The sequence below is a fragment of the Squalius cephalus genome (assembly GCF_949319135.1).
Source record: "Squalius cephalus genome assembly, chromosome: 1".
Classification (NCBI taxonomy): Eukaryota; Metazoa; Chordata; class Actinopteri; order Cypriniformes; family Leuciscidae; genus Squalius; species Squalius cephalus.
The window spans coordinates 36,493,503-36,514,130 of record NC_137122.1 but is presented as its reverse complement, the minus strand read 5'-3'; the positions used below and the strand labels follow the sequence as shown (position 1 = coordinate 36,514,130).

General features: G+C 38.1%; 1 protein-coding gene across 2 annotated transcripts in view; it reads left to right on the top strand.

Moving 5' to 3' along the window:
* prkcbb (protein kinase C, beta b) overlaps nucleotides 1-20,628 on the top strand; it is a 123,813-nt gene that overhangs the window by 63,333 nt on the left and 39,852 nt on the right. For both annotated transcript variants that reach the window (XM_079885450.1, XM_079885449.1), the window contains exons 8-11: nucleotides 2,136-2,232; nucleotides 13,518-13,658; nucleotides 17,108-17,281; nucleotides 20,218-20,309. In XM_079885450.1, the coding sequence (XP_079741576.1) occupies nucleotides 2,136-2,232; nucleotides 13,518-13,658; nucleotides 17,108-17,281; nucleotides 20,218-20,309 (504 nt within the window). The remainder of the gene's footprint in view (nucleotides 1-2,135; nucleotides 2,233-13,517; nucleotides 13,659-17,107; nucleotides 17,282-20,217; nucleotides 20,310-20,628) is intronic.

Sequence of the window (20,628 nt, the reverse complement as noted above, 5' to 3'; positions counted from 1 at the left end):
AAGATTTCAGCCGTAAAACAATTGTAAATGTTTGCTAGATTATGTTCAGCGATGTATGTTTAAAAAAAATGTCTATTGGATATCATTATGTGCAGTGAGTTGGCCCATGTCATGTGATTTATGCTTCGTGCTTCCAGTAAGGGAACATTGTGAGGATGGTTTTCACAGTGCATTGTGGGACTTTTTGGGAGTGAATGTCTGATTTTGCAATTGAGAGAGCCCTTAAAATGGCTGACTTCCTGATCAGTGCCCTGACTACTGAACTAGGGAGCTGATTGAGATGCACCCTTTGTTTTGCTTTTCAGATGTGACTTTTACTGGATGGTTTGATGAGATGCGTGTATGTGTTTTGTAAGGCCGTTTCAGAGCAGTAATGAGGCTCTATGTGACTTCGATGGCTGCTTCCTGCCACCTGACAGCAAAGCACAGTGTCAGATTAGAGTTGACGTTTCTGCTCCCCAGTTTACCTTCAGTCAGGACAGATCCACATGATCACAATCTCTTTGTCAGAGCTGTCACTGTCTCGACGCAACACTCATTCATATTTGCTAGTGGACGGAGTATGAGAACAGGGATAGTTGTTTTTTTCTTTTGTTTTTACAGCATATTTTTTAAAAATGGTTTCGATTGTCCAATCACTTGCAACACTACAGTGTCAGATAAAACAGTACTTGTATATTGTACATTTTGCACAATAAATTGAATTATGGTAACATTTTATTCACTAAAAGCATTATGAAATTGGCCAAATGCAAAAATTGTAAAGATGCATTCAGTAATGTTTTTTTCTATATTATATTATATTCAAACCTTTATGTAGATAAATTGCTAATCAATGAGCTATTGATAACATTAATTGTTTAAATACATTTGCATCTTCATATTAAATCGTTGACCTTTCAGCTGTATTCACACCTATTCTCAGGATAAAATTATATAAAATTAATATTAAAGGGGTAATGTATAACTTGGAAACAGTAAAACTGTTGTCTCAGTGCCAAAGACGCATAAAACCTTCCCAGAATGCAAATTTTGTTTGGATGAAGGATTAATTAAATTGATCAAAAGTAACAGAAAAGACATTTGTATCATAGTTTCTAAAAAAAAAAAAAAAAAAACAGTTTTTTAGCATTGCATTGATAATAATAATAAATGTTTATTTAGCAGCAAACCATCATATTCGAATGATTTCTGAAGTATCATGTGACACTGAAAACTGGAGTAATGATGCTGAAAATTCAGCTATGACATCACAAGAATAAATTACATTTTAAAAAGTTTTTTTTAAAGTTGTAATATTTCACAATATTACTGTTTTTACTATATGTTTGATCAAATAAATGCAGCCTTTGGTTTGCTGAAGTAAAAAAATTGTAGTGTAACATAAATATATAATAACATAATAAATAAAAGTATAATATTAATAAAGTAAATTAATATATTCATGTATCATATTACTTGACCTATAAGAAAAATGATCCACGTCATTTCATGCTAACTGCCATTCTCGTGCTCTTTCCTATTTCTATGAATGTGACGGAGACGCTCACACACATTAAAGCCTCTGGAGGTCTAGATGTGGAAGGAAGAAGTGTAGTGGGAGAGCACTGCAGTCATGACTCATCTCCAGTCATAAACACAACACACACACCCGCGCACACCAGAGGCAAGACGAACACAGGGCCTCCTATCACATCAGTAGCAAAACCCAGCAATGGTCACCTCACACCGTTAAACAGGAAGCTGATTTTCTGCTATCTGGGAGCACAGATGTTAGAAGAGCTGAATATGAGACGGGGTATCACGCTGTCCCTCAGACGTTTGAAAGCTGTTTGGGGGCAACTCAAACCGGTTGGATTCCTCTCCACACTTGATCATAGTCAAGGTCGTCCCCGCTGAGAGGGAAACTGTAAGCGTATGAATGGTTTAAATGAGCTGAGGTAATTTCGCAAAATGTGCCGTTTCAGGAAGCGCGCGAGCAGTACCCAATTCCTATAGCGGCCAGATGGAGCCATTATCAGAGGAGGATTTAATGTCTGTTACTGAACCATATGTGACACTGCTGAGATCCTGCACTCATCTAAATGTGCCTTATTTTCTGTCTGTCAAACACATGCACACACACAAACATGCAGGTTTAAGCTGCTCAGTCAGGAAGAGGGCGAGTACTTCAACGTACCTGTCCCGGCCGAGGGAGAAGAAGGCAATGAGGAATTCCGGCAGAAGTTTGAGGTGAGCATGTGTGTATGGGGTCACCTGCTTTTTTTGTGTGTGCGTGTGTGTGTGTATGTGTGTTTGTGGATCAATATGGGAGAGGAATGGGGGTAGTAGAATATTCTCCATTCTTCATTGGTTTAAAGTCAACCTGAAACTTCACAACTCATTTTCTATTCATAATTCGATATAACATGAAAAGAAATAAATGTAGACTGGGACTTGATTTTATTAATTGCGTGTTTATTGAATTATGAAAAGTTGTTTTAACTGAATGGATTCAGATGGTTGGAGGAGGGCTTGAAAAGTAAGAGGAAAAAAGTTGTTTAGATACATTATATTTTGGCAAAAGACTGTGAAGACCAACATTTTTATTGGAATAACATATGCTGGAATGATGCCTAATAAGACCAGGAATGAAAAAAAAGAGAGTAAATAGGGCCAGTTTTGATTTTATGTTGATTTTGACACTCCGAACTGGGTGCAAGCAGGTGAAAGAGAGAGAGGTCTTTGTGCATGAAGCATATATCACTCACTGACAAATCTGGCACAAATAACACATTGGCAAATCCCAGCTTCCTCCCAAAGTAATCACACTCATGTCAACCTGCATTCAGCTCCGCATGTCCCAATTTGAATACAGAATGGAGCTGACTGAGAGGTACCTGCACGAAGCTCCTGATCCATGGGCTTTTTTTCTCCACTGACTGATTCGGGTACATTTTTAAAGTCCCCTTTCCTCTGGTTTCCTCCATCTTTTGAGAGCATACAGTAGTTAGTAGTTCAGACATGTTTCCCAATAAGTTGATAGGTGAAAATGGTTTTCGACAGTTGGTTTGTGTCTATTTGTGTCTATACAGTTGTGTCTATACAGTTGCATGTGATGGGTGTGGCATGCATGTTGTGTGTGTGTGTGTGTGTGTGTGTGTGTGTGTGTGTGTGTGTGTGTGTGTGTGTGTGTGTGTGTGTGTGTGTGTGTGTGTGTGTGTGTGTGTGTGTGTGTGTGTGTGTGTGTGTGTGTGTGTGTGTGTGTGTGTGTGTGTGTGTGTGTGTGTGTGTGTGTGTGTGTGTGAAGGGGCATAGGCTGTGCAGGTCTCTGCATAATTCAGACAGTCCCGCGAGCAGACCCAGCTGTGGACGCAGTGCATGATGGTATTATTTATGAACAGCCCAATGTGAGGTTTAGCGCTTTTTTTTGTGTGTGTGTGTGTGTGTCTGAGTGCGCGTGTGTGTGGCTGAGCATGTGTGTCTGAGCTGGCAGTTTTCCTACAGTGGTGTGATGCATAATGCAAAATGTGAGAAATGGTCAATCTGTCGCTCACCTGATGGCTGGCATTTCACACATCATGGAGGAAAAAACACAACTGTTTAAGTCTTTTTTCCCCCCCTCTCTCTTTATCTTTTTTGTCTCTCTCCTTTTGTACTCTGAGATGGTGATTCATTTCAAAACCTACTGACCAGCATTTTATCATTTTATGAATTGGAATTTATATAGCTTCAGACTTACTAATTTCAAAACCTAGTAGCCTCGCATCCCACTGTCTATATAGACCCGTCCACCCAAATGGCAGCCTAAACACTCGCGGTCTTCCTCTGAGTCCACACTTTCATGACAAAACGCCGCTTTGACTGTCAGGTTGAAGTCTGCTGTGGAATAACAGCTTGGTTGGCAAAAGTGTGCTTCGAGGGCGCATATTGACTGCACCCCTCTGTAACCTAAAATGTCAAAAGGGGCACCCTATGGTCTTGTGGACTTCAAAATCACTTTGCGGCCATTGTAATTCACAAGACCGTAAGTGCATATGAAGTGTGCAATTTGGGGAAGGCCATAGACTAGTTTGAACATACTCTTATTTTTAGTAACATCATTACATTCATGCAAAAATATTAATAACATTAATAATAATACTTTTTTGTTTTTACATATTGCAAATAGTAATAATACTTATTATTATCATTATTATAATTTGTATTATTATTGTATAAATTGGAACTTAGACTTACTAATTTCGAAACCTAGTTGCTTCACTTCCTACTGTCTATGTTGACAAATGTTAACACTCTTTTAGTAACTTAATGGTTACATTTTTACGAAATAATAATAATAACAACATTAATAACAATTTATTTATTTTTACATATTGAAAACATTTATTATTATTTACAGTTTATATGGCAAAGAAGATGATGGTTATAAAGTTGAAGATGATGATTATGATTATTATAATTATAATAGAAACTATTTTAAATGATATGAACAGACTGCTTTTAGCATCATGTCCTACTGTCTATATAGACAAATTAACACTCTTATTTTTAGTAACTTACTGATTATATTCCATAATAACAACAATAGTAATAATAATAATTAATAATTATGTATGCAAAAAAATGATATAAACTGGAACTTCTACTTAGAAGGCAGCATAATGAAGTTGTTTTGGAAGTATGGAGCAGGCTTTGTGTTGTCTGTGATGGCTCTGTAGGCTCACTAGCTTTAGAGCAATTCTGTCATAGATTAGCATCACATCTGGTGTCTTGTTCAGATCTATGTTGTTCGACTGTTGCTGGCTGAGAATAAATGACCCTGCATTCCCAGCATGCTTCAAGACTGTGAATGGTTGTGAGGAGGAAATGCTTAGGCTCTATTTGAGAGCATCAGGATGGGAGATGTAGCGAGCGAGTCAGTTTATGTCTATAGGGTGTTTGCGGTCAGGGCAGGTCTCTGCTGAATGGTGGAGGGGGCAGATGAAGGATTGGCCTGTTGGTGCTCATATTGAGCTCATTAAGGCCCGGTCTGTATCAGGCTACCTGCCAGCAGCCCCGTCACACACACACACACACACACGCACGCACACACGCACACAGACTGACCGGCAGGCCTCCCTCAGGATCCGTGTCAGCAACACAGAGACGGTCACTCCTGTTCCTGTGCTGTAGGACCAGAACACCCACATCTCTCAACGCTCAGAGCTGTAGCCTCACGTCAACTTTTGTTCCCGCGTCGTGAGTTATAGCCAGATTTGGCTCAGCATGAAAACAGAGACAGGGAAATGACTCATTATCTCACACTCATTTTGGATCAACTCCTGTTTTATATGGATACGGATGTTCCTATAAACTTAAATTGCCCAGGGATCAATAGCGTGACGCTTTTTTTTTTTTTTAATCTGAATCCATTGCATTATTAAAAAATAAAAAATTCTAACACTAATTACTTACTTTACAGCTGTACTTTGCCAAGCTGCACACTTCTTAATTTAAGTTTAAGCACTCTGTTAGTAAAGTTACTACACAAAAAGTCACTAACTAAGCTGCCTTAGGGACTATATTAAATGTTAGATCATTTATTTTAATTCATTTATTAGGACAAACTGATTAAGGTTACCAGCGTGTTCGATTTTGGATCAGCATATAAATCCTCATTATTTTGTGATGATTTTGCATTGATAAGGGACAACACAAAACTATGAAAACATTTTATTAAATAAAAAATGATTGTCTTTAGAACAGAAAAATTCCAGAGTGATTTCAATGTTATGTTATGTTATGCTATGTAATCAAAATGAAAATCTTTATATCTGGTATTCAATGATAATTACAAGTCACTTTAATTAATTGACACCAAGAGTATAAGAATTTATGCTGATATTATCCAAAACCCCACTTTAAAACTTAAAGGGGTTGTCCAAACTTTTTAGGACAGTGTAAATGTACACTAAATACTAAGAATACTAGGAACTAAACAATTTTTTTATCATGTTTAATTATTTGCACTTTATTTTGCACAGTCAGTATTTTTTTATGGCTTTGTGAAAAAAAGTGTGGTAAATATACTTAGTACTTAGTAGATATAATTCAGTTTCCGTTCACCAATATCACCAATAAATAAATCTCCTTTTAAAGTGATTTGGGAAGCAAATCACTTTCATTTTCATTTGATTCATTTTCAGCTCAATTAAATAAAAAAATTTAACCATAAATTTAATCAGTAAATTTCGTCACTAATTAAAAAATAAAAAGCAGGAATAATTAACTAAACTTTTTTTCGCTACTAAAAAAAAAGATGTTGAATCCCAAATAGGGTCTTCTGAGAATATTGCTGAGTGAAAAATAAGTATTTTGAAAACAGCTGAGCTGGCACGTTAGCATTGCTAATTTTGGTGAACTCTTCCCCAAGCCTTTCATCCCTGTATGGAAACGCTAGTACTTCTGTACGATGATATCTTTTGTGGATGTGTGGATTTCTGTGTGTGTGTGTGTGTGTGTCAGAGGTGTAATCAGAACTGTTAAGTCATCTCACCTAATAGCCGCTATCCTGTTGATAGCATCTCCTCAACTTTTATTCACCTGTAATTTGACCTGTCAGGACGTGGCCACCTCCCTCCACATCTCACCACTATGAACAAATGATTTTCTTTCTTTCTTTTTTTTCTTTCTTTCTCACTCTACCCTCCACACTGCTGCGCAGAAATGACTGTATTTGTGTGCAGTGAAGCACGGTGAAAGCGACGCATTCAGCTCAGTGGAAATCTACCCACATTAGCATTTGTCTCCTTTTCGTTTTTATCCCTCCCTTCCCATTCTCTCTTTCCTCCTTTCTTGCATCCATCCTGTCCATTCTGGATCAGACAAATGAAAGTTGTCGTCACTGGGTCGTCGGGCAGAGCGTTTGTTGCTGCATGTCTGTGTGAGTGCGTGTGGATGGGTTTTACTGCTGCGCAGAATATGGCTGAGATGTTTGCTTTTACAAAAGAAAGAAACACTGCCTTAGTCCAGTGATGGCTGGATACAGAGCTAATCGCTCGTTCACGCCCAGCAATCGATGGAGGAGGAGGTGGAGAGCGTTTTCTGTGTGCATGTATGGTGTGTGTATTAGCAGAGATCAATGGCGCCACTCAACTCGTGGTTTTGGCTGAGAGATAGAGCTTCTCAAATGTCCCTAGCCACAGATCTACAGATCAGACCTACCGAACCAGTGAGAGATGGGGAAAATGTACTCACCGTCATATTAATACGAACATGTATTATTTTTTCCCCCTTGTGGAATGAAAGAATGTGCTGCATGGTATTTTCCAGGCAATTACAATGAATGGGCTCTGGAACCTTTAAGCTTTAAAAAGGATGCAAACGCATTGTAAACGGATCATAAAATGTGGTATATACGACATGTCATTCACTGACAGTCATCTCCTCCTCCAATGAGCTGTTAACTGTAACGTTTCCAGATGAACCCAAAGAGCAGAGCAATAATTTGCAGATAAACATCCCTTTTATCGTTTTCTGTCCGTTCTGTCCCATGAATTAATAAAAAGTATTCAAATAAAACATGTATTTAAATAAATAAATATTCAAATAGTGTGTGTGTGTCTATATATATTTACCTGGTTGCCTTAAAAATGTTCAGTTCATACAATGAAGGAGATTGGTTTAATAAATAGAAACTCAAAATATGTTATCTGAACCACATTCATTATCTAAGTTGATTTGACAAAAGATACAAAGTTGTGATTAATCATTAGAATATTTTTTTAGTGTGTGTGTGTGTGTGTGTGTGTGTGTGTGTGTGTGTGTGTGTGTGTGTGTGTAAAGCATATTTAATATTTAAAAAAAGATATATATATATATATATACATACAGTACTGTGCAAGTCTTAGGCATGTTAATACCCCCTCCAAAAAAAAAAGTTATTTATATATTTTGCTGTAGTGTGTCAGGAAATATCAGTTTACATTTCCAAACAATCTTTTTGCCATTAATTGTCATAATCCAGTGAGATTTGTGTATGCACAAGGAGTCTGACAACAGCCGGTATGATCTGATCTCACCATCATCGAGTCCGTCTGTGATTACATGAAGAAACAGAAAAAACTGAGACAAACTAAGTCTAGAAGAACTGCGGGAACGTCTCCAAGATGCTTGAAGAAACCTTCCTGCAAAGCTACAGTACTGTGAGAAGTACTGGCACTTGTGTTAAAATGATGTAAAGTGAAAATGCTTTCAAAAATAAAATCACAAATTGAATTTATTTATGATTTAACTTCTATTAACTAATCAATATATGGTGTAACGACCCTTTGCGTTTAAAACGGCTTTTGTCCAGGTACACTTGCGCATAGTTTTTCAGGTAGCTTTGCAGGAAGGCTTCTTTAAGCATCTCGGAGACGTTCCCGCAGTTCTTCTAGACTTAGTTTGCCTCAGTTTTTTCTGTTTCTTCATGTAATCACAGACGGACTCGATGATGGTGAGATCAGATCATACCGGCTGCTGTCAGATTCCTTGTGCATACACAAATCTCACTGGATTATTACAATTAATGGCAAAAAGATTGTTTGGAAATGTAAACTGATATTTTCTACTGACACACTACAGCAAAATATATAAATAACTGACTTTTATATATTAACATGCCTAAGACTTTAACATGCCTAATATTAACATGCCTAAGACTTTTGCACAGTACTGTATATATATATATATATTCTTCTATTAAATGATAGATTGTGTGAGGAACAGATTGAAATGTAAGACGTTGGCTGGCAATCCTCCTCTCCAATGAGCTGTTCACTGAATTGTTGAGTCACTGAGTTGAACTCACAAAACAAATCAGTCAAATTAACTCAATGAATAGATTCATTGAAAAGATCTGACTCTAAAGCACAGTTTCTATATTTATTATCAAGAGCCCAGGGCAGTTTTGGCCAATGTTTTCAACTGTACTTTAGTTATTCTGAATATATCACATGAGTCATATGGTCCACTTTTATGATGCTTCCGAGGGTTCCAGTCCCCAATTCATCGTAATTGTAAACAGAGCAGCCAGTACAATATTCTAAACTTCTCATTTTATGTTCTACAGAAGAAAGTCAGTCATACAGGTTTGGAGCAACACGAGGGCGAGTAAATGATGACAGGATATTCGTTTTATTTGGTTGAAAAAGAGGCCGAGATGTGTGAGTGAGGCTGAGTGCTGGGCAGCCGGTCCGTGTTTGTCTGCAGGGACAGTGTGAAGTGTGGCGTCTGAACAGTAGGGACTGGGTTAATGGAATTCTATGCTAGACTGAGCTGCATGCCAGCCTCACAATATGGCAGCAGTTTGGAAATTAAAATTGAATGTACTCCAAGAAGCTGCGAGAGAGAGGGCAGGAGAGACAGGAGCGTGTGGGATGGGCCGAGGGGACCCAGGCAATCCTACACATTCATTCTGCTGGTGAATAACTGTGGAATCATGGGGAAAGCGAGGGGCATGCGGAAATTAATTTGGAATGATTGAAAAGGTGTCTGAATTGAAATAAGCTCAGCATGGTTTTAATTACAGTCACCTCTTGTTCATCACATCATGTTAGTGGCATGTGTAATTTAAGAGCTGCGTGTGCACTGCATAAATTGGCAAATAAAAAACGACAACATTTGTAGTGTATTTTTATTTTTAGTGTAATTCAGTGTGTGAGTTTTTCCGAAATGTGGCCTAGCGGACAGAGGACATGCCCTAACATGTTGCAGGGTGGCACTTACATTGAATAAGTTTCCTCCTATAGTTTCCTGTCAGTTCTGTCCTCGATTATTTAAATATATAATATAATAAATATATATAAATAAAATTGTATATATATATATATAAAATAAAACACATTTAAATAAATAGTTGGTTACACTTAACAGTTTCATTAGTTAGCATTAGTTAATGTATTAACTAACATGAACTAACAATGAACAAAACGTATTACATGTTTATTCATCTTTGTTAATAATAAAAATACAGCCTTTGATTGTTTGTTCATGTTAGTTCACAGTGCAATTTAATTGTAATTAAGAACGAACAAGACTTCTACAGCATTTATTAATTAAAATAATCTTAATTTCAACATTTACTAATACATTATTGAAATCAAAAGTTGTGTTTGTTAACATTAGTTATTACATGGCTTGGCTGAATTCCAATGTAGAATGCGGTCTGTTATTTCTTGATAACAGACCGCTGCGAAGTATAACAGACCGTTGCCATGAAAAACAGCGCGTTGCTATGGACGCGGAACGGACTATTTTCTTTAGCGGAAGCAATTCAATCGTTTTTAAATCAATAAACTCCTTTTTGAATAAATAATTTGTGTCAAATTATTTATTTATTTTGTAGGTAGCCATGTAATAAGCGGGATAATGTATAGTGAGCCGGTTGTTATAGTGAATAACAACCCCTTCAGGCTGATTCAAGATCCCTCCGCTTCGCGTCGGGATCCCGTTCAGCCTGTCGGTGTTGTTATTCACTATAACAACCGGCTCACTATACATTATCCCTTACTTAACAAACACAACTTTTGATTTCAATAATGTATTAGTAAATGTTGAAATTAAGATTATTTTAATTAATAAATGCTGTAGAAGTCTTGTTCGTTCTTAATTCATGCCAACTAAAGTAGTTAACTGATGAAACCTTATTTTAATGAATATTTATATAAACTAGATATTTAAATTGTTAAAAAAGAGACCAATTAAATAATCAAATAAACCATATATACATATTTAAATATTTATATAAAACAGATATTTAATCAGATTTCTAAAAAAGATAGACACACAGACATTTAAATAATTAAATATTAATAAAATAAAACATGCATATGTATTTATATAAAACAAATATTTAAATAAATCTTTTAAATCGTGTAAATAAGTACATTTTCAAATAAAATAGGCATACATATGAAATATTTATATAAAATATAGATATTTAAATAAGATAGATTAAATAAGATTAAATACAAAAAAAATCAATACAAAAGTCTTAATATATAATGTATTTTGCTTCCCAAGTAAATTGATCTTGTTTCTATGTATGTTTAAATATTTTTTTCCCCAATTCCGAATTGGAAAATGAGAAATTCCAGTTAAAATAGTGTGTAAAAAGCAAAGTAAGCGAGGAATTTTGACACACTGTTGTGTTTTTTGTCTGGCCCCAAGTGCTATGCAAACGTGTTGTGAATGAAAAAAGCTTTTAGAGCATTTAAGATGGTATTAGCGTGTGTGTGTGCGTGTGTGTGTGTGCGTGACCTGTTGCTAGGCTGCTGTAGGTGTGATGGGCTCACAGCTGTAGATAATGGATCAGTTCTCAGTGGACTGTGAAGGAGAAAGTTGGTGAACAAGGAAATCGTCAGTACATTTCCCCTCAGCCTGCAGCCGACCGGGCCTAATGACTATGGCCTGTGACCGCACACACACTTAATACAGAAGGAACCACAGACATTTACACAGGCCGTCTGTCATTCCCTAGCGTGCCAGCTTGGGCAGCGAGATCACTGCCAGAAACTAAACGTTCACCCATGGAGAGCGAGACACACACACACGCACAAACCGCCACAGTTTAACAGACACACACCCACTTCCTCTGTGTCTAACAAACACTTTAGAGCTGTTTTACAAATGCTGCCAAAGACATATTTAATATCTCTTTGTATTACAGATACATGCTGTCTCTTTCACACATGCACACAATAGCCAAAATTTGCTTCATCTGCAGTCTGAGTGAAAGGTTTACCCAGCGTTTGCTGAATCATGTATTTGACAGATTTAGCAAGGACGTGATGAATAGACCTGCTTAAGAAATTCAGTAACATCAACAGATAAAAACAAACAAGGGATGTCAGTCATGTCAGGCTGTGGCTCGTTCTTATGTTTGTTTGTTTGTTTGTTTGTTTGTTTGTGTGTGTGTGTGTGTGTGTGTGTGTGTGTGTGTGTGTACGAGTGTGTGTACGTGTGTGTGTGCGTGTGTGTACACGTGTGTGTGCGTGTGTGTGCACGCGTGTGTGTGCGTGTGTGCGTGTGTGTGTGTGTGTAGGTCAGGTTTTGCCCGCAAGGGTAGAACCTGAAATCATTGTGGAGACCAGCAAATGATCAGGGAAAAATTAGAAAAAGACAAGAAATATAGATGACACGGTGCTTGGGGAGACATATGGAGCTGTTGATTTTTTGTATTATTTATTTATTTGCTCACTCTTCACAGTGCCTCGCTGTCTTCTTGCACTCTTTCGCTCTTTCACTATTTCATTAGCCTTTAGTCATTGCTGCGCTCTCAGTCGTTGCACATTCATGAAGACAAGACGGCTAGATTTCAAACAAGTTTGAAGCGTGGCTCGCAAGTGGACATTTTACGGTAATGCTGCGACTTTCTAGTTACAGACTAGCTGTCAACTTGTCACAAATGTCTTGTATTATATATGTTCAGCTTTGAATAAGCATAGTAAATGTCCTAATGAAAATGTAAAAATGCTAACAGTTTTCTGTAGGGATGCACAATTTATGGGTGCCATAATTGTTACACAGTAAGCCGATATTTTTCATTAATTAGATATTGATATTCTATAAATAATATTTACTTTATCGGTATCATCAATACTGTATATATATATATAGTTATTAATACGTTTATTTATTTAGAAAATATAGTGCAATATTTTAATTGACCATTTACAGCCATAACATGGAAATAATTATCAGCTTATTGCTACCAGCAAGAATTTTAATATTGGTGCGTCGTCACCTAAGTTGGCCTGCCAGTAGCCATATCACCCTGTAGCCCAAGACTGGTTGCCCACTGAAGCTAAGCAGGGCTGAGCCTGGTCAGTACCTGGATGGGAGACCTCCTGGGAAAACTAGGTTACTGCTGGAAGAGGTGTTAGGTGCCAGCAGGGGGCGCTCACCCTGTGGTCTGTGTGGGTCCTAAAGCCCTAGTGTAGTGACGGGGACACTATACTGTCAAAGACCACCGTCCTTCGGATGAGACGTCAAACCGAGGTTCTGACTCTCTGTGGTCATTAAAAATCCCAGGATGTCCTTCGGGAAAGAGTAGGGGTGTAACCCCGGCATCCTGGCCAAATTTGCCCATTGGCCTCTGTCCATCATGGCCTCCTAATCATCCCCAAATATATACTGATTGGCATCATCACTGTCTCCTCTCCACCAGTAAGCTGGTGTGTGGTGGGCATTCTGGCGCAATATGGCTGCCGTCGCATCATCCAGGTGGATGCTGCACATTGGTGGTGTTTGAGGAGATTACCCCTTCCGTAAAGCACTTTGAGTACCCAGAAAAAGCGATATATAAAGGTAACGAATTATTAAGTTACAGTGACGGTTGGTTTTAGGAGTAGGGGAAAGAAAAAATTATTGGCTCTGTGTAAAAACAATAGAAGTCAAATGAAAGTCGCCAGCATGCTAGACAAACAAGTGTGTGTGTGTGTGTGTGTGCGTGTGTGTGTGTGAGACCCCAAACTAACACACGCTTATTGTTTCTTTTTGCTCTTTCCCAACAGAGAGCTAAAATTGGTCCCAGCAAAACAGACGGCTCTTCCTCCAATGCCATCTCCAAATTCGACAGCAATGGCAACCGGGACCGCATGAAACTGTCTGACTTCAACTTTCTCATGGTGCTGGGCAAGGGTAGCTTTGGAAAGGTAACTCTCGCCCTCGTCTTTCGCTCTGTTTCTCTCTGTGTGTATCAGGTAGGCTCGCTGGTGCTTTGAGCAGCAGGTAATCTTGAGCTGTGAGGTCACTCTAAACAACTAAGATTACTGGAGAACAGGACTAAAAGACAGCAAGAGGGGAGATAGGAGGGTGAGTGGGCATTCTCATGTAGGCTCATGTTCCAGCTGCTGCCAGTTGCCATGGCAACAGGATTTTTAAAATGATATTGATATGTTGAGGTGTAGTGCTAGACCTCTGTCAGCATCATTAGCCGAGACTCTTTTTGATGGCGTCCACATCACGACAGACGTGGTCTGACCTGTCCAGTTTGGTGCTGCGACCGAACATCAGGCACAAATGGCTGTACATGAATCTTGAAACCTCTTGTTTTGAGGTTCTCTGCAATCTCATAGACTCCACAACTTGCAATTTACAAAAATCAGTATTTGTTTTCCAGAACTTAACAGCTTTAATGAGGGAAAGGTCAACAGTACAGTGAAGCATTGCAAATGACAATCTAATTAAAAGCAATGGAGAGAAATAAAACTGTTAATTTAAAGATGTTGATGTATATAGAGTGTAGGGTTACTGACTCTACGTTATTCTCAGTGTTCCGATTCTCTGATTGGTGTAGATTATTTTGCAGAATCATTTGTAATGTCATTCTTCACCAGGAATTCCACAGTTAAACCCAAATACAAAAAATAAGTAGAAATAGTGCTGGCTGGTTGCTTCAACAAAAGCTTATACCATCGTTTTACAACCTTGTAGCTCACAGTAGGCCTGTCTTTAATGGTTGAAGGTTAAGTTATTGTTAAAAATCAATTCCCGTATGGAGAAAATGAATGGGGTTTTTACTTCCGAAATCTTGTTGCACTTAAGGTTGAATCGACTGTATTGTAAATTTTGTTAGGGTGACATATTGGAACCATAATGAACACAACAATGTACTTTTTATTTTTTATTTCTAAATTTGTTGCATTCAATCAGGATAACTACAGTGACAACATCAAATTGGAGCTACTTTGTAGTAAATAGAAGTATAAAAACATGTTTTTTGAAACATAGTTTGTCTGTTAAAAGCTAAAGTAATTGAAGGAAGTAGTTTGTTTTTTTGTCTGTACAATGGATATTGTAGGGTATTGAAGGATATTTTTATAGTACAATGACCTCTTATGCGTCAAAAGGAAAATTTGATTTCTCAATTGATGGCCCCTTTTATCTTTTACTTCTCAAGTAGTATTAGTCTTGTTTTTAAGGATATTTAAGGATATTTTTACTTGATGCTCAATAAGAAAATTAAGTGTGAATGGGAGAGGGAACTTGAAAGGATGACAAATGTGCACTTTCATGAGTCCAGTTGTGTGATTATGGGTTCGATGCAGATCTCACAGTTGGAGACGTGGTCATTGATCAGATTCTGTCCTTGAATATGCTGATCCTGGAGCAGTTCTCATCCAACAGAGACTGTTGTGTGGCTACACTAGCTGACAATGTCCTTGAGACTTTGAAGCACCGTGTGCAGTCGCGTACCTTTTGTTTGATGTGCGTTTTTCTAAACAGGTATGCAGCGGTAATGAATGCGTTAGAATGGACATAACCTGCTTGCTATGCTGCCAGAGTAGAGTGAGTGTGTGTGTGTGTGTGTGTGTGTTAGGATGTAGAGCCTGTGAGGAGCAGATGGTGTCCTCTGTAATGTTGAAGTGTATCGTTTCTCTTTTCCCATCGCCAGTCACAAGGTGTCCATCTGGGGCTGCCTTTACACTGAAATAACTCTGCTCATTTCAATATGTGCATTTATTTTCAACAGAGAGCTTAAAGGCAGAGTCAGACTGTCCGTAAAGTTTCTTTAAGCATTACTTTTCCTCTGTCAGGATTTTCTCTGTCACCTTGGCGCAGAATGAGGGGAGTTATTTGAGAGATGCTTTCACACACTGATGAAGCGCTATTGGTTTGGTGACAAGAAGTGCTGCGGCTGTGTCAGGCATATTGAATTGGGTTTAAATGCATCATGTGCACACACACATTCACACCAACTGTGTTGGAGAAGCTAATTTGAATCTGTAGCTTTCCAAGCTATAAGATACTCCTTAAAGGTTATGCTGTGGTCATGCTGCTACTCTTTTCACAACTTGAAAAATCAACTTGCTAAATAAAAAAAAAAAACTAAAATGCCACCCAGGAACTCAAATCTGTAAATATGTTTTTTTGAATTGGTTTTATTTACATGAACAGATTTACTGCAAAGAATCAGATGTTCTAGCTCTACATATACGGGAGAGAGAATACCGCCTTAGTTTACTGCCTTTGTTAGAAAAAAGTAGCTGGAAAAGCTACAGTTTTGAAAACGTTTCAACTACTGTCACTCAATACTGAAAAATAAACTTAATTTGCATATGGATGAAATGTACTGTAGAAAGTGAAACTTGAAGCCTAAAATTTTAGTGCTTTGATTTGTTTTTCATTTATTGGTAGTTATTGAGATCTGTGTTTGATTTCATTTGTCTGGTCATCTATGTTTCATCTATGTTTGTGTGGTAGCAGATGTTTTAACAGACGTCTCTCTGCTCAGTGGTATTGTAGTTGAGAATGTTTGTTTGATTAATTTAATTTAAATTTTTTATTTTCACCCAATAATTTAGTGTTAGTTTAATCATTTAGTATATTTCCTTTGTAGTTTAGCTTTAATTATAGTATTTGATATGTTAATTGACATTATTTAAAACACGTTTAGCACTGTTAAAGTTAATGCATTTAATTAGACTTTTTCATTGTGTTTAGATTGTTTCAATGTTATGTTTAAAAAATGTATTTAAGTTAGGTTTGTTTGTAATTCAAAAATCTAATTTCAGTTCAAATATTTGTTCTTTTTTTAAATATAATATACAATATTAACTTTAACCTTATATTATATTATAGGATATTAACCTTGTCTCTCCCTCACTTTTTAAATTTCATCTTCCCCAATTTATATTGCTCCTTCACTCAGTGCAGTCTTTCTCTCTACTCTTTCACCTCTCTCCCTCTTTTTCTTCCATTTTTTGTCTCTCTCTTTCTCTATAGTTATCTCTTTTATTCTCTTTATGTGCTTTTAGGCTCAATCCAATTTCACACTCAAATCTGCTCCTTACTGTCCTCACACTGTCGCGAGAGCTTTGTCTCTTCTGTCCATCATTTCTCCTCGTCTTTGTATATCCTCACGGTCCCAGCTGCAGCTGTTCTCTGGTCTAACGTGCTCTAAACGTGCTGAGAATGAGTGCTGTATTGATTTGCAGTCAAATGCCAGTGTATCTACTGCTAAAAAATGAAGCTCATGTGTTGTGTTACGGTGTTGCTTTGCTCATTTTCTCCTTCTTGCACAAATGCTTTGGTTATGTGTTTGGTTACATAACTCTGAGTATCCCTGCTACCTTCACTCTCTGTTTTTGTCTTTTTATAGGTGATGTTGGCCGAGAAGAAGGGTGGAGATGAGCTGTATGCCATAAAGATCCTGAAGAAGGATGTGGTGATCCAGGATGATGATGTTGAATGCACTATGGTGGAGAAGAGAGTGTTAGCCTTGTCAGGAAAACCACCCTTCCTCACTTATCTGCACTCCTGCTTTCAGACCATGGTACTACAGCTTCTCTTCTCGTCTCGTCTCACCTCTGCTATTCTCTTTCTGTCTCGTCTTTCTTCTCGTCTTTTCTCGCCTCGCCTCGTCTCGTCTCTTCTCTTCTCATCTCTTTTCATCTCTTCTCATCTTTTCTATCATCTCTTCTCATTCCTTCTCATTTCACCTCTGCTATTCTCTTCTCATCTCATCTTTCTTCTTGTCTCTTCTCACTTCTTCCTGTCTTCTGTCTTCTTGACTTTTCTCTCATTCCTTCTCGTCTCACCTCTGCTATTCTCTTCTCGTCTCTTCTTAACTCTTCTCGTCTCTTCTTGCCTCTTCTCACCTCTTCTCTTCTCACCTCTTCACTCATCACTTCTCATCTCGTTCTGTCTATTCTCTTCTTGTCTGGTCTCTTCTCTTTTTTTCTCACCTCTCTCTTCTCGCATAATCTCTTCTGTTGCATTCTTGTCTCTTTTATTGTAGTCTCAAATATTCTCTTTTCAACTTTTCTCTTCTCATCTCTTCTTTGACATAAGCATAAACGCGGGCACACGTCACTTTGTATTCTTTCATTTTTTAGCATGTGACCAAACATACACACGCGTGCGCACACACACACTAGAATCCATCCCTCCCATCCCCCACACAGTGCTTAGAGACTGCAGTCATTTGTACATCGACAAGAATGGTGTGTGTGTGTGTGTGTGTGGTCATGTGAATGTGACATGCTCACAGTGGGGCAGCGCGCCACACACTCATCTGTGGCCGCAGCAGAGCTGTGACAGGCAGCATCGCCATCTCTCAACATCCTACTGAGCGCCGCATGAGCCCCTGTCACCGACAGCAAGATAGCAAGAGACGGAGAAATCGTGACAGGAAATGAGAGTCAAAGGATAGAGAGTACTGAGTCAGAAACCAATGAGACTCTGGGGGAGGAAAAGATTGTGACGTCATGCGGCTAAAGCTCTTTTATGCCTGATTTTTCTGGAAACGCATTGGATCTCAAACGAAACTACGTCTCTAAATCATCTCCTCCTTCGCACGCACGTTCGTTAAGAGCAAATAAAGCCTGGTTAGTGGCAAGATACCCAAGCGGGGTGATGGGAGGGGATTTCTTTATGGATGGGGATCAGTCACAGGAGGTATTTGACAGCAAAACAGCTGCAGTCATGTAGATTATCCTCAAGCCTATAATGGGGAGTAAGTCAGGTGTGTGTGTGTGTGTGTGTGTGTGTGTGTGTGTGTTTGAGAGAGTCTGTGCGGTTTTGTATGGTGATGTGTTGTAGTTGTGGGGGTTTAGGTAGTTGGTGTGTAGTGGAGTGAGGTAAAGACTCTTTCCCGCCCTCCCTCTTTCCTTCCTGACAGTGATGGGACCTCCTTTAAGCACTGCTGCCTAGCAGTCCCTGTCCCTCTCGCACTCTTCATCACTTTCAGTCTCTTAATCCTCCCTGACTCTAATTCCCCTGACCATCACACACACACACACAAACAAACACACAAACACACACCACCACTACTGCAGGAAATTACACCACCCGCAACTGATGCAAAATAAGCCTCATCATTACAGGAAGAAAGCCAATAAAATGGAGCCCAGGGAAAATGTGGCTGAAACTTGCAGATATGAAGACGTCCAGTGTGTTTTGATCTCTGGATTTTGGCTCTGGGATTTGTCTCGTGTGTACTTGTTTGTGAATGTGCAGTTGTGGATGTGTTAAAATGTCTTATAGGTCACTAACAGTAAATGTTTTTGCAGGGGGTTGAGTGACAGTAAAGTTGTATATATATATATATATATATATATATATATATATATATATATATATATATATATATATAGCATGACTAATTCCATCCAATTCCCAAATTAATGACTCTTATGAATCAAAAATATACAGCGTGACCAGTGTAATCCAATTCCTGAGTGGTTGACTAAATTTTTTGTGTGAGTCAAACAGTTATGAACCACTCTGCAGAACTGTTCTGTTTCTTTATTGTTGTCAGATACCTGAATGTTTTATGTCAATTAATCAAAAACATGCAGCATGACTAATCCATCAAATTCCCAAATTAATGATGCTTATGAGCTTTTTCTTTTTAGTGAATCAAAAACAGAACAGCTCTACAGTTACTGAATAACTGTAAATTATTACTTTTGTCCTGTTAAATTCAAAATGAACCAAGAACCTGTAACAATGTGGATGCAGTAATCGTACGATAAAGGGGAATACCACAGAAAAGCTTTTATTTACAATCAAACTAGTAAAATGCTGGAGACTGCAGAGTAATAATAGTACAACCACACAAACATAAATGGCACATGAACAATGAGCAGAGGGAACTAAGGACTTAAATACATATAGACATAGGCGCCGATTTATGTTTCTGCCGGTGGGTGCCCAGTGCCCACACTCCACACTCCGCTCTCGATATTTGTCATTAAAATAACGCCATAGAAATAAACTGGCCTCAAATTCACTATAAAAAAGGTGAATATAATCGTGTCTGAAAGCTGCAATCAATTTTGTATTGGTTAAAATCAATGGAGAATATCTCATCTATTTTTCTGTGGGTGCTCGCATACAGGGACTAACCAACATAACATGGAACAGGTGTGTAACTCAAATTAGAAACCATGGCGACTAACAATGAATGAGAACTCCAAATAGGAGCAAGGAAAACTAAACCAAAACATAACTCTCACAGAACTGTGTTCTGTTGTACTAAAGGAATCATCAAGGATTCATTGGTACCAGAATTGTTAAATTTTCATACCTATACTATTCTGTCCTATTTTATTCTAAAATATATATCATTATCATATAATTATCATATCATATCATATAATCTATATTCAGCTGGAAGTTACAATATAATTCAGCTGTCTTACCTTCTGTCATCTATTCTCAGCTGTCCTGTGTTTGTCTCTTAATCTACTGTCTCTGTGTCTTCAGGACCGCCTGTACTTTGTCATGGAATACATCAATGGTGGGGATCTCATGTACCATATCCAGCAGGTCGGGAAGTTTAAGGAGCCTCATGCTGTGTAAGTACAGCTCTCATGTCTGACTCCGCATAGCGTCATCAAGTGGCTACACTGCAAAGATGTGGCATTTTCAGAGTCAAATCAAAAGCAAAATGTTACTGACCAATGATCCTTTTGAGGGAAAAGGGCCGGTGAGCTCACCAAAGTTAAATGTTGACTTCACAGAACTTGTTCACAGTTGAACTCACTGATAAGCTGTTCAATCAGCTAACTGATTATTTCACCATGAGCTCACCGATTAGTTAATTGATGAGCTCACCAAAATGTGTGTCTGTTAGTTGAATGTGGTTAAAGTAAAGTATTTAGGTAGCACACTCCG